This window comes from Schistocerca nitens, chromosome 2, assembly GCF_023898315.1.
Source record: "Schistocerca nitens isolate TAMUIC-IGC-003100 chromosome 2, iqSchNite1.1, whole genome shotgun sequence".
NCBI lineage: Eukaryota > Metazoa > Arthropoda > Insecta > Orthoptera > Acrididae > Schistocerca > Schistocerca nitens.
Genome location: NC_064615.1, coordinates 288,230,156 through 288,241,611, shown reverse-complemented (window position 1 = coordinate 288,241,611; position 11,456 = coordinate 288,230,156). Strand labels below are relative to the sequence as shown.

The 11,456-nt window shown below is 51.0% G+C and overlaps 1 protein-coding gene across 1 annotated transcript; it reads right to left on the bottom strand.

The window, feature by feature from the left end:
- Window positions 1-400: 400 nt before the first annotated feature.
- Window positions 401-10,378, bottom strand: LOC126234987 (uncharacterized). The gene is made up of 3 exons (XM_049943724.1): window positions 10,299-10,378; window positions 3,928-8,222; window positions 401-417 (listed from the first exon to the last, which is right to left on the bottom strand). Exons 1-3 carry the CDS (start codon window positions 10,376-10,378, stop codon window positions 401-403), a joined length of 4,392 nt encoding a protein of 1,463 aa, XP_049799681.1.
- Window positions 10,379-11,456: the final 1,078 nt, after the last annotated feature.

Genomic DNA, 11,456 nt, shown 5'->3' with positions numbered 1-11,456 from the left:
GTTCCAGGTGAAGCTAGATGCCGCACACCTGTTGACGCACCACGAGATCTCGAAGCTGTCGACGGACTTCAGGAACCAGCTGATGGCGTACCTGATGCCGACGTTCGTGGACACGGACCGTATCGAGGACAGCCAGGTGCTGCTGGCCACGGTGCTCAACGCCGGCGCCGCTGCGGCCCTCTCTGCACCGGCAGCGGCAGCAGCAGCGGCAGCAGCGAGAGCGGCGGCGGCCCACGACAGGCGACAGCCGGCAACCCGCAGACCGGCGTCGGACGGCGTGCTGGGCGAGCTGCAGCGCAGCCTGCAGCACGTGGCGCGCTGGGTCAGCCTCGACCCGCACCCCTACTCGCAGCTCGGGTAACCAACCACGTCTGGTCTCTACATCTACTCCAGTAGACAGTCAACCCAAAGATTGATCTGAACACAGAGCGCACTTTCTAGGCGTGGTCCCATCGGAGGTGCTACAGCACCACCCTCCTCCAAGCTTCAGAATGACTTACCCAGCCAGTTATCAGATAACCTACAGTTTGGCATGTTCTTCTCTTTAGGACCACAGATATCCCCTTCACGGATTGTTTTCCTCCCAGAACTTCTCCATCACAGGCCTGGGCGTTAGAATAGGCGTGGGGTGTTCCTGCCTGTCATAAGAGGCGACTAAAAGGTCTCACACCTTTTGGCCTTAATGTGATGGTCCCCTGTACGATTTGACCTCCATTTTTCAAAATTTTCCTGAAGAGCAAGCCAACTGGGGAAGGGTGCCTTATATGGTGCATTCTTGAGCGAGGACACCTTCCTAGCTGCGTTTTCCTCCATCCACTATGCAGTGTAGTTTTCTGTGCTGATGATGACGATGGAATTCTTTGCAACTCATATCCAGCGCGGTAGCCAGTCCATTGTCCTGGGGCCTCCATGTACGCTGTTGGTTGTACCCCCATGACTACATAGGGATCACTGTGCTGATGCCTGCGCCATTAACTCATCACATATTCCAAGGAGTAGATGCCCATCACCCTGGGCCATCGGGACTCCTGACAATGGATATCCTGCCAGGTGGCCTTTGCTGCAGCTGGGTGGCACCTGTGGGGAGGACCCCTGGTCAGAGTGGGTGGCATCAGGGTGAATGACACACAATGAAGTGTACCACATCATCACGTGCTGGTGCTCGAATGCCAGCAGTCTCTAAGCACTTAGTCTCAGTACAATGCAAGGAAGTACCGAGCGAGGTGGCGCAGTGGTTAAACACTGGACTCGCATTCGGGAGGACGATGGTTCAATCCCGCGTCCGGCCATCCTGATTTAGGTTTTCCGTGATTTCCCTAAATCGCTCCAGGCAAATGCCGCGATGGTTCCTTTCAAAGGGCACGGCCGACTTCCTTCCCCGTCCTTCCCTAATCCGATGAGACCGATGACCTCGCTGTCTGGTCTCCTTCCCCAAAACAACCCCAACCCAATGCAAGGAAGTATGATCCTGAATCGTTTCCCTCGCTGGCCACACCATGGGATAACGCCAGGGTAAGGATGGCAGCTAACCTTATTCAAACTGGTATCTTATATGTATGAGAGCTGATGGGGACACCTTTGTTTCAATGAAGCCTCAGTTTTTTGTAGAGCAGCTGGAGGGCTTGTCCAAAATGTGGTCAGGGGCACTCTTAATATAAATGGCATCCTCTGCCGAGTCACAGGCATTACTCGCTTCTGACAAGCTGGGGGTTGTTCCCATTACCATCACGCCTCATAAGAGCTTAAATATAGTCCAGGGTATTACATTCCACATGGACTTTCTTTTGCACTCTGACGACAGGCTGGGCGCCAATTTCGAGCGGCGAAGAGTTCATTTCGTCCGGCGGGTCCATTGAGGTCAGAGTGCCTTCATCTTGGCCTTAGAGGGTGACACATTCCCCTAGGTTAGGGGGATGGTCTAACGCTGTGATGTCAAGCCGTATATCTCTCCTCCAATGTGGTGCTTTACATGCTGGAAGTTTGGCCATATGTCTTCCCGCTGTACTTCCAGTGTCACATATCGAGATTGTGGATGACCATCACATCCAAACACTCAATGTGCCCCACATCCCATCTGTGTCAACTGTGGAGAGTATCATTCCCCTCGCTCATCAGACTTCAGGATTTTACAGTGAGAAAGGAAAAATAAGGAATAAAAGACCCTGGACCGACTGACCTACACTGAGGCAAAGAGGGAATTTGAGTGCCTACATCCTGTGGCTATGACCTCTTGTGCTGCCACTATGAGAACAGTTGTAGCCCCATCAGTTCTGAGAGTTCCAGTTGGCGCTCAGAGCCAGAGGGGGGGGGGGGGGGGGGAGGGGTCGGGTGGGCACTTCCGTCCCTGTTGCTCCTGCACAACCTACCTCAGGAGTACTGTTCCCCCAACCATTGGGGACACCAGTCCCCACTTCTCAGATGGAGAAGCGTAAGTCCTCTTCGGCTGCCAGTGGCTGAAGTGCCCAAGAGCAGCTGGTCATAGGGCTTAATGATCATCCTCAGTCCTGGACACGGCATCAGTGAAGCCCTCCAAGCCAGAGAAATCCAGAAAGACGACCCCCCCCCAAGAACAAAGGAATTGTGGTGGCACCCAGACCACAGCTGCCTACAAGCTCTGCCTCTGAGGATGAGGTGAAGATTGTGGCACCTGCTGAGGACCTAGATCTCGCCTGGCCCTCAGACAGAAAATAAGTCGGTGGCAGCAGGTGATCATGAGGTGTAGACTGCCTCATAGTGTTTCATGCCTTCCTAGCCTCAAGATAACGTCATCCTCCTGTGGAATTATGGCAGTTTTTTTCCACCACCTGGCTGAGCTATGGCAGCTGTTAAGCTTTACACCTTTCTGTGTTGCCCTACAGGAAACCTGCTTCCCGGCAATGCAGACCCCTGCCCTTCATGGCTACAGGGGATATTGCAAGAACTGTAGCGAATGTAATAGTGTCAGGTGGAGTTTGCGTTTATGTCCTGGACTCTATATTTAGTAAACCTGTGCCCCCTTCATAGTCTTCTTGAAGCTGTGCATGTCAGGATACAGACAATAGAGGAAGTAACTGTCTGCAATGTATATCTCCCTCCAAATGGTGTGGTACCCCTGAACATATTGGCTGCACTGATCGATAAACTCCCTAAACCTTTCCTGCTTTTGGGAGATTTCAATGCCCCTAACCCTTTGTGGGGTAGCACCATGCTTACTGGCTGTGGCAAAGATGTCAAAAATTTATTGCTCGACCTCGACCCCCAATTCCACCTCTGCCTCTTAGACTGTGGCCACCACACATTTCAGTGGGGCACATGGCACATATTCGGCCATTGATCTCGTGGTCTGCAGCCCAGGACTTCTCCGATCTATCCACTGGAGAGCACATAACGACTTGTGAGATGGTGACCACTTCCCCATTTTCCCGTCACTCCCGTGGCGCCATGACCACGGACGCCTGCCCAGATGGGCTTTAAACAAGGCAGACTGGGTAGCCTTCACCTCTGCTGTCACCATTGAATCTCCCCGAAGTGGTGCCATGTATATTGTGATTGAGCAAGTCTCAACAACAATCGCTTCTGCGGCGGAAAACGCGATCCCTCGTTCTCTAGGGTGCCCTCACCGAAAGACAGTCCCTTGGTGGTCGCCGGAAGTTGCTGGTGCAATCAGAGCGTCAGCGAGCTGAGCTCTACAGAAACATAAGCAGCACCCTTCCCTAGAGCACTTAATAGCCTTTAAACTGCACCTTGCCTGCGTTTGCCTGCTTATGAAATGATGGAAGCAGGAGTATTGGGAGAGGTACGTGTAGACCATTGGGTGCCATACTTCACCTTCCCAAGTTTGGACGTAGATCAGACGTCTCTTTGGGTACCAGACCCAACAGGTGTCCCTGGCGTTAACTTCGGTGGCGTGCTCACTACAGACGCAAATGCGATTGCTGAGCTCTTTGCTGAGCTCTTTGCTGAGCTCTTTGCTGAGCTCTTTGCTGAGCTCTTTGCTGAGCTCTTTGCTGAGCTCTTTGCTGAGCTCTTTGCTGAGCTCTTTGCTGAGCTCTTTGCTGAGCTCTTTGCTGAGCTCTTTGCTGAGCTCTTTGCTGAGCTCTTTGCTGAGCTCTTTGCTGAGCTCTTTGCTGAGCTCTTTGCTGAGCTCTTTGCTGAGCTCTTTGCTGAGCTCTTTGCTGAGCTCTTTGCTGAGCTCTTTGCTGAGCTCTTTGCTGAGCTCTTTGCTGAGCTCTTTGCTGAGCTCTTTGCTGAGCTCTTTGCTGAGCTCTTTGCTGAGCTCTTTGCTGAGCTCTTTGCTGAGCTCTTTGCTGAGCTCTTTGCTGAGCTCTTTGCTGAGCTCTTTGCTGAGCTCTTTGCTGAGCTCTTTGCTGAGCTCTTTGCTGAGCTCTTTGCTGAGCTCTTTGCTGAGCTCTTTGCTGAGCTCTTTGCTGAGCTCTTTGCTGAGCTCTTTGCTGAGCTCTTTGCTGAGCTCTTTGCTGAGCTCTTTGCTGAGCTCTTTGCTGAGCTCTTTGCTGAGCTCTTTGCTGAGCTCTTTGCTGAGCTCTTTGCTGAGCTCTTTGCTGAGCTCTTTGCTGAGCTCTTTGCTGAGCTCTTTGCTGAGCTCTTTGCTGAGCTCTTTGCTGAGCTCTTTGCTGAGCTCTTTGCTGAGCTCTTTGCTGAGCTCTTTGCTGAGCTCTTTGCTGAGCTCTTTGCTGAGCTCTTTGCTGAGCTCTTTGCTGAGCTCTTTGCTGAGCTCTTTGCTGAGCTCTTTGCTGAGCTCTTTGCTGAGCTCTTTGCTGAGCTCTTTGCTGAGCTCTTTGCTGAGCTCTTTGCTGAGCTCTTTGCTGAGCTCTTTGCTGAGCTCTTTGCTGAGCTCTTTGCTGAGCTCTTTGCTGAGCTCTTTGCTGAGCTCTTTGCTGAGCTCTTTGCTGAGCTCTTTGCTGAGCTCTTTGCTGAGCTCTTTGCTGAGCTCTTTGCTGAGCTCTTTGCTGAGCTCTTTGCTGAGCTCTTTGCTGAGCTCTTTGCTGAGCTCTTTGCTGAGCTCTTTGCTGAGCTCTTTGCTGAGCTCTTTGCTGAGCTCTTTGCTGAGCTCTTTGCTGAGCTCTTTGCTGAGCTCTTTGCTGAGCTCTTTGCTGAGCTCTTTGCTGAGCTCTTTGCTGAGCTCTTTGCTGAGCTCTTTGCTGAGCTCTTTGCTGAGCTCTTTGCTGAGCTCTTTGCTGAGCTCTTTGCTGAGCTCTTTGCTGAGCTCTTTGCTGAGCTCTTTGCTGAGCTCTTTGCTGAGCTCTTTGCTGAGCTCTTTGCTGAGCTCTTTGCTGAGCTCTTTGCTGAGCTCTTTGCTGAGCTCTTTGCTGAGCTCTTTGCTGAGCTCTTTGCTGAGCTCTTTGCTGAGCTCTTTGCTGAGCTCTTTGCTGAGCTCTTTGCTGAGCTCTTTGCTGAGCTCTTTGCTGAGCTCTTTGCTGAGCTCTTTGCTGAGCTCTTTGCTGAGCTCTTTGCTGAGCTCTTTGCTGAGCTCTTTGCTGAGCTCTTTGCTGAGCTCTTTGCTGAGCTCTTTGCTGAGCTCTTTGCTGAGCTCTTTGCTGAGCTCTTTGCTGAGCTCTTTGCTGAGCTCTTTGCTGAGCTCTTTGCTGAGCTCTTTGCTGAGCTCTTTGCTGAGCTCTTTGCTGAGCTCTTTGCTGAGCTCTTTGCTGAGCTCTTTGCTGAGCTCTTTGCTGAGCTCTTTGCTGAGCTCTTTGCTGAGCTCTTTGCTGAGCTCTTTGCTGAGCTCTTTGCTGAGCTCTTTGCTGAGCTCTTTGCTGAGCTCTTTGCTGAGCTCTTTGCTGAGCTCTTTGCTGAGCTCTTTGCTGAGCTCTTTGCTGAGCTCTTTGCTGAGCTCTTTGCTGAGCTCTTTGCTGAGCTCTTTGCTGAGCTCTTTGCTGAGCTCTTTGCTGAGCTCTTTGCTGAGCTCTTTGCTGAGCTCTTTGCTGAGCTCTTTGCTGAGCTCTTTGCTGAGCTCTTTGCTGAGCTCTTTGCTGAGCTCTTTGCTGAGCTCTTTGCTGAGCTCTTTGCTGAGCTCTTTGCTGAGCTCTTTGCTGAGCTCTTTGCTGAGCTCTTTGCTGAGCTCTTTGCTGAGCTCTTTGCTGAGCTCTTTGCTGAGCTCTTTGCTGAGCTCTTTGCTGAGCTCTTTGCTGAGCTCTTTGCTGAGCTCTTTGCTGAGCTCTTTGCTGAGCTCTTTGCTGAGCTCTTTGCTGAGCTCTTTGCTGAGCTCTTTGCTGAGCTCTTTGCTGAGCTCTTTGCTGAGCTCTTTGCTGAGCTCTTTGCTGAGCTCTTTGCTGAGCTCTTTGCTGAGCTCTTTGCTGAGCTCTTTGCTGAGCTCTTTGCTGAGCTCTTTGCTGAGCTCTTTGCTGAGCTCTTTGCTGAGCTCTTTGCTGAGCTCTTTGCTGAGCTCTTTGCTGAGCTCTTTGCTGAGCTCTTTGCTGAGCTCTTTGCTGAGCTCTTTGCTGAGCTCTTTGCTGAGCTCTTTGCTGAGCTCTTTGCTGAGCTCTTTGCTGAGCTCTTTGCTGAGCTCTTTGCTGAGCTCTTTGCTGAGCTCTTTGCTGAGCTCTTTGCTGAGCTCTTTGCTGAGCTCTTTGCTGAGCTCTTTGCTGAGCTCTTTGCTGAGCTCTTTGCTGAGCTCTTTGCTGAGCTCTTTGCTGAGCTCTTTGCTGAGCTCTTTGCTGAGCTCTTTGCTGAGCTCTTTGCTGAGCTCTTTGCTGAGCTCTTTGCTGAGCTCTTTGCTGAGCTCTTTGCTGAGCTCTTTGCTGAGCTCTTTGCTGAGCTCTTTGCTGAGCTCTTTGCTGAGCTCTTTGCTGAGCTCTTTGCTGAGCTCTTTGCTGAGCTCTTTGCTGAGCTCTTTGCTGAGCTCTTTGCTGAGCTCTTTGCTGAGCTCTTTGCTGAGCTCTTTGCTGAGCTCTTTGCTGAGCTCTTTGCTGAGCTCTTTGCTGAGCTCTTTGCTGAGCTCTTTGCTGAGCTCTTTGCTGAGCTCTTTGCTGAGCTCTTTGCTGAGCTCTTTGCTGAGCTCTTTGCTGAGCTCTTTGCTGAGCTCTTTGCTGAGCTCTTTGCTGAGCTCTTTGCTGAGCTCTTTGCTGAGCTCTTTGCTGAGCTCTTTGCTGAGCTCTTTGCTGAGCTCTTTGCTGAGCTCTTTGCTGAGCTCTTTGCTGAGCTCTTTGCTGAGCTCTTTGCTGAGCTCTTTGCTGAGCTCTTTGCTGAGCTCTTTGCTGAGCTCTTTGCTGAGCTCTTTGCTGAGCTCTTTGCTGAGCTCTTTGCTGAGCTCTTTGCTGAGCTCTTTGCTGAGCTCTTTGCTGAGCTCTTTGCTGAGCTCTTTGCTGAGCTCTTTGCTGAGCTCTTTGCTGAGCTCTTTGCTGAGCTCTTTGCTGAGCTCTTTGCTGAGCTCTTTGCTGAGCTCTTTGCTGAGCTCTTTGCTGAGCTCTTTGCTGAGCTCTTTGCTGAGCTCTTTGCTGAGCTCTTTGCTGAGCTCTTTGCTGAGCTCTTTGCTGAGCTCTTTGCTGAGCTCTTTGCTGAGCTCTTTGCTGAGCTCTTTGCTGAGCTCTTTGCTGAGCTCTTTGCTGAGCTCTTTGCTGAGCTCTTTGCTGAGCTCTTTGCTGAGCTCTTTGCTGAGCTCTTTGCTGAGCTCTTTGCTGAGCTCTTTGCTGAGCTCTTTGCTGAGCTCTTTGCTGAGCTCTTTGCTGAGCTCTTTGCTGAGCTCTTTGCTGAGCTCTTTGCTGAGCTCTTTGCTGAGCTCTTTGCTGAGCTCTTTGCTGAGCTCTTTGCTGAGCTCTTTGCTGAGCTCTTTGCTGAGCTCTTTGCTGAGCTCTTTGCTGAGCTCTTTGCTGAGCTCTTTGCTGAGCTCTTTGCTGAGCTCTTTGCTGAGCTCTTTGCTGAGCTCTTTGCTGAGCTCTTTGCTGAGCTCTTTGCTGAGCTCTTTGCTGAGCTCTTTGCTGAGCTCTTTGCTGAGCTCTTTGCTGAGCTCTTTGCTGAGCTCTTTGCTGAGCTCTTTGCTGAGCTCTTTGCTGAGCTCTTTGCTGAGCTCTTTGCTGAGCTCTTTGCTGAGCTCTTTGCTGAGCTCTTTGCTGAGCTCTTTGCTGAGCTCTTTGCTGAGCTCTTTGCTGAGCTCTTTGCTGAGCTCTTTGCTGAGCTCTTTGCTGAGCTCTTTGCTGAGCTCTTTGCTGAGCTCTTTGCTGAGCTCTTTGCTGAGCTCTTTGCTGAGCTCGTTGCTGAGCTCGTTGCTGAGCTCGTTGCTGAGCTCGTTGCTGAGCTCGTTGCTGAGCTCTTTGCTACAGCCTCTGCATCAGAGATCTACCCCCCCCCCAACCTTTCGCACCCTCAAATGGCGGATGGAAAGTCCTCTCGTTCACTACACGCCAGTGACGCTATAACGCCCCATTTACAGAGTGAGAGCTCCTCAGCGCCCTTGCACATTGCCCCGACGCAGCTCTTGGGCCAGAATGGAGCCACAGTCAGATGTTTAAACGTGTCTCGTCTGACTACTAACTATATCTCCTCGTCACCTTAAACCGGATGTGGGAGATGGCGGGAGAGTACCATCATTCCGGTGCTAAATCCCGGTAGAAATCCGCTTGATGTTAGCTATCGGCATATCAGCCTCACCAACGATTACTGTAAGCCTCTGGAACGTATGGTGTCAGCGGTTTGGTTGGGTCCTGGAGTCACGTGGCCTACTGGTTCCATGTGAGGGCGGCTTTCGCCAGGTTCGCTCTACCACTGATAGTCTTGGGTCTCTCGAGTCTGCCATCAGAACAACCTTTTCCAGATGCCAATACCTGGTTGCCGTCTTTTTTTACTTACGTAAAGCATACAACATGACCTGGAGACATCACATCCTTGACACATTGTATGAGTAGGGTCTCCAGGGCCCACTCCTCATTTTCATCCAAAACTTCCTGTCGCTCCGTACTTCCCATGTAAAAGTTCGTGCCTCTCATTGTTCCTCCAGTATTCAGGAGAATGGCATTCTGCATGGCTCCGTATTGTGTATCTCTATTTTTAGTGGCCATTTACAGCCTATCAGCAGCTGTAGGATCGTCTGTCTCCATTTATCTGTATGTGGATGACTTCTGCATTTCGTATCGCTCCTCCAGTACTGGTGTTGCTGCATGTGGCCTACAGGGAGCCATTCACAAGGTGCGCTCATGGGCTCTATCCCACAGTTTCCAGTTTTCAGCTGCGAAGACGTGTCACATGCAATTCTGTACGCGTCGTACTGTTCATCTGGAACTTTACCTTCAGGACGATCCACTCACTGTAGTGGAGACACTTCGATTCTTAGGACTGGTTTTCGACGCCTGATTGATTTGGGTACCACACCTTCGTCAGCTTAAGTGGGAGTACTGGCAGCACCTCAATGCTCTCAGCTGCCTCAGCAACACCGACTGTGGTGCAGATAGCTCTACGCTGCTGCAGCTCTACAAAACCCTTGTTAAATCCCACCTTGGCTAAGAGAGTCTGGTTCACGGTTCGGTGGCGCCCTCAGTGTTGAGTTTACTCGATGCAGTTCACCACTGTCGTTCGCCTAGTGACAGGAGCTTTTAGAAAGAGTCCGGTGACCAGTGTCCTGGTGGAGGCCAGAGTCCCTCAATTGTGGATCCGACGTGCACAACTGCTGGCCAGTTACGTTGCATACATTCATAGTTCTCCTAAGCATCCGAATTACCGTCTCCTTTTTCCACCCACGGCAGTTCATCTCCCGCATTGGCGGCCCAGGTCAGGGTTCACGATTGCGGTTCGCGTGCGAACCCTTCTCTTCGAACTGGAGTCCTTCCGTTTACCACCTCTACTTCAGGTCAATTCACGTACGCCTCCACTGTGTACACTTCGGCCGAAGCTTTGTCTGGACCTTTCGCATGGACCCAAGGATTCTGTTAACCCCACCGCCCTTCGCTGTCACTTCCTCTAGATTCTTGACGTGTTCCGGGGCTGAAGTTGTTTACACCGACGGCTCGATGGATGATGGTGTTTTCTTCACCTATGTCCATAGGGGCCATATTGAACACCATTCCTTGCCCGCTGGCTGCAGTATATTCTCTGCAGAGCTTGTGGCCACATCTTGTGCACTTCAGTATATCAGTTCGTTCTGGTGAGTCGTTTCTTCTCTGTTCTGACTACCTGAGCAGCTTAAAAGCTATCGACCAGTGCTACCCTCGCTATCCGTTGGTAGTGAATATCCAGGAGTGCATCTCTGCCTGGGAACAGTCCAGTCGTTCAGTGGTGTTTGTGTGGACTCAAGGACATATCGGAATCGCAGGCAACGAACATGCTGACAGGCTGCGCGGAAACCGCTCCTGGAGATGAGCATCTCTGAAACTGACATGCGTTCTGCCTTACGCCACAAGGGAGGCGGCGGGGGAAGCACAGTGTGTGTGCCCAGCAAGCAGTAAACTTGGTGCATGAGGAGCTTAAAAAATAGCCTCTACAAAAGATCTATGCTGCCAGGAGGGAAAAAAGATTTGTCTGGGAGATAGCCTTTGTGGGCCAAAGGTGGTCACAGGTGTAGATGTTAAAAATTTTTAAGGACGGCTATGATTGGCTCTCAATTTCATAGTAGTGATGGGGATTCAAGAGTGCAAATGTGAAGATATTCCTATTGGATGAAATGTGATAAAACGCACATAGTAGACGAGCAGTTTCTGCCTACTGACTCACTCTGAGAACTGAGCAGTGTTGGTTAACCACAGCAGTTCCGGTAGAAGGGATATGGTTTTATTATAAAATGGATATATATTATAAAAGGGATATGGTTTTATTATAAAATTCTCATCGGTAGACGTTTGGAAAATACATTATTAGCTACCGGTATCTGGCACTGGGAGCACGAACTAGATTTTGTGGATGAGAGAACGACACTCGGACTTGGGGCTTCAAGATGAAAAGATTTTGTCTTAGGGAATGGTAAGAGTCCGGTCCCAGACTCCTACAGTCGTTAAGAGATAGTGAGGTGGGATGCAGTAGGAGGTCCTTGTTACGCTCGAGACTGCCAAGAAACCATCACTAGCATTAACACATTTACTAGGTAGTAATAAAAGACTGTCATCTAAATCGCCGGGCCTCAGCCAGACCAGCAGAGTAGAGACTCGTCAGTTGTGGAAGGCAGGCTTGCGCTCATCTTGCAGTATCGCCAGCACAGCCAGACATTGGGTGGCGGCTGCTGCATGACAGGTGGCTGTCGACCGCGAAATCCAGTGGCTTCCATCTCTGCGTATCGATCACAAAGCGTTCAGGTGGACGTCTCGACCCAGGTCCATCTAAAGTGCCCTATGACTCAGACTGTTTCGGAAACAGAAGCCAGCAGCATTGGTATCTGCCTCAGGAACGAGTTGAGGAGCAGCAGAGCTCCTCCTCTCGAAGGTGAATAACGGACAGTGCATTGGTCATTCAGGTCAAGCCTCCTGCAGGCCTGCAAAGTTATGGCGGCTTCTGTGCCCATCATAATGCTTTGGAATTTGACAGTGCAGCTGACAGCGTCTGCG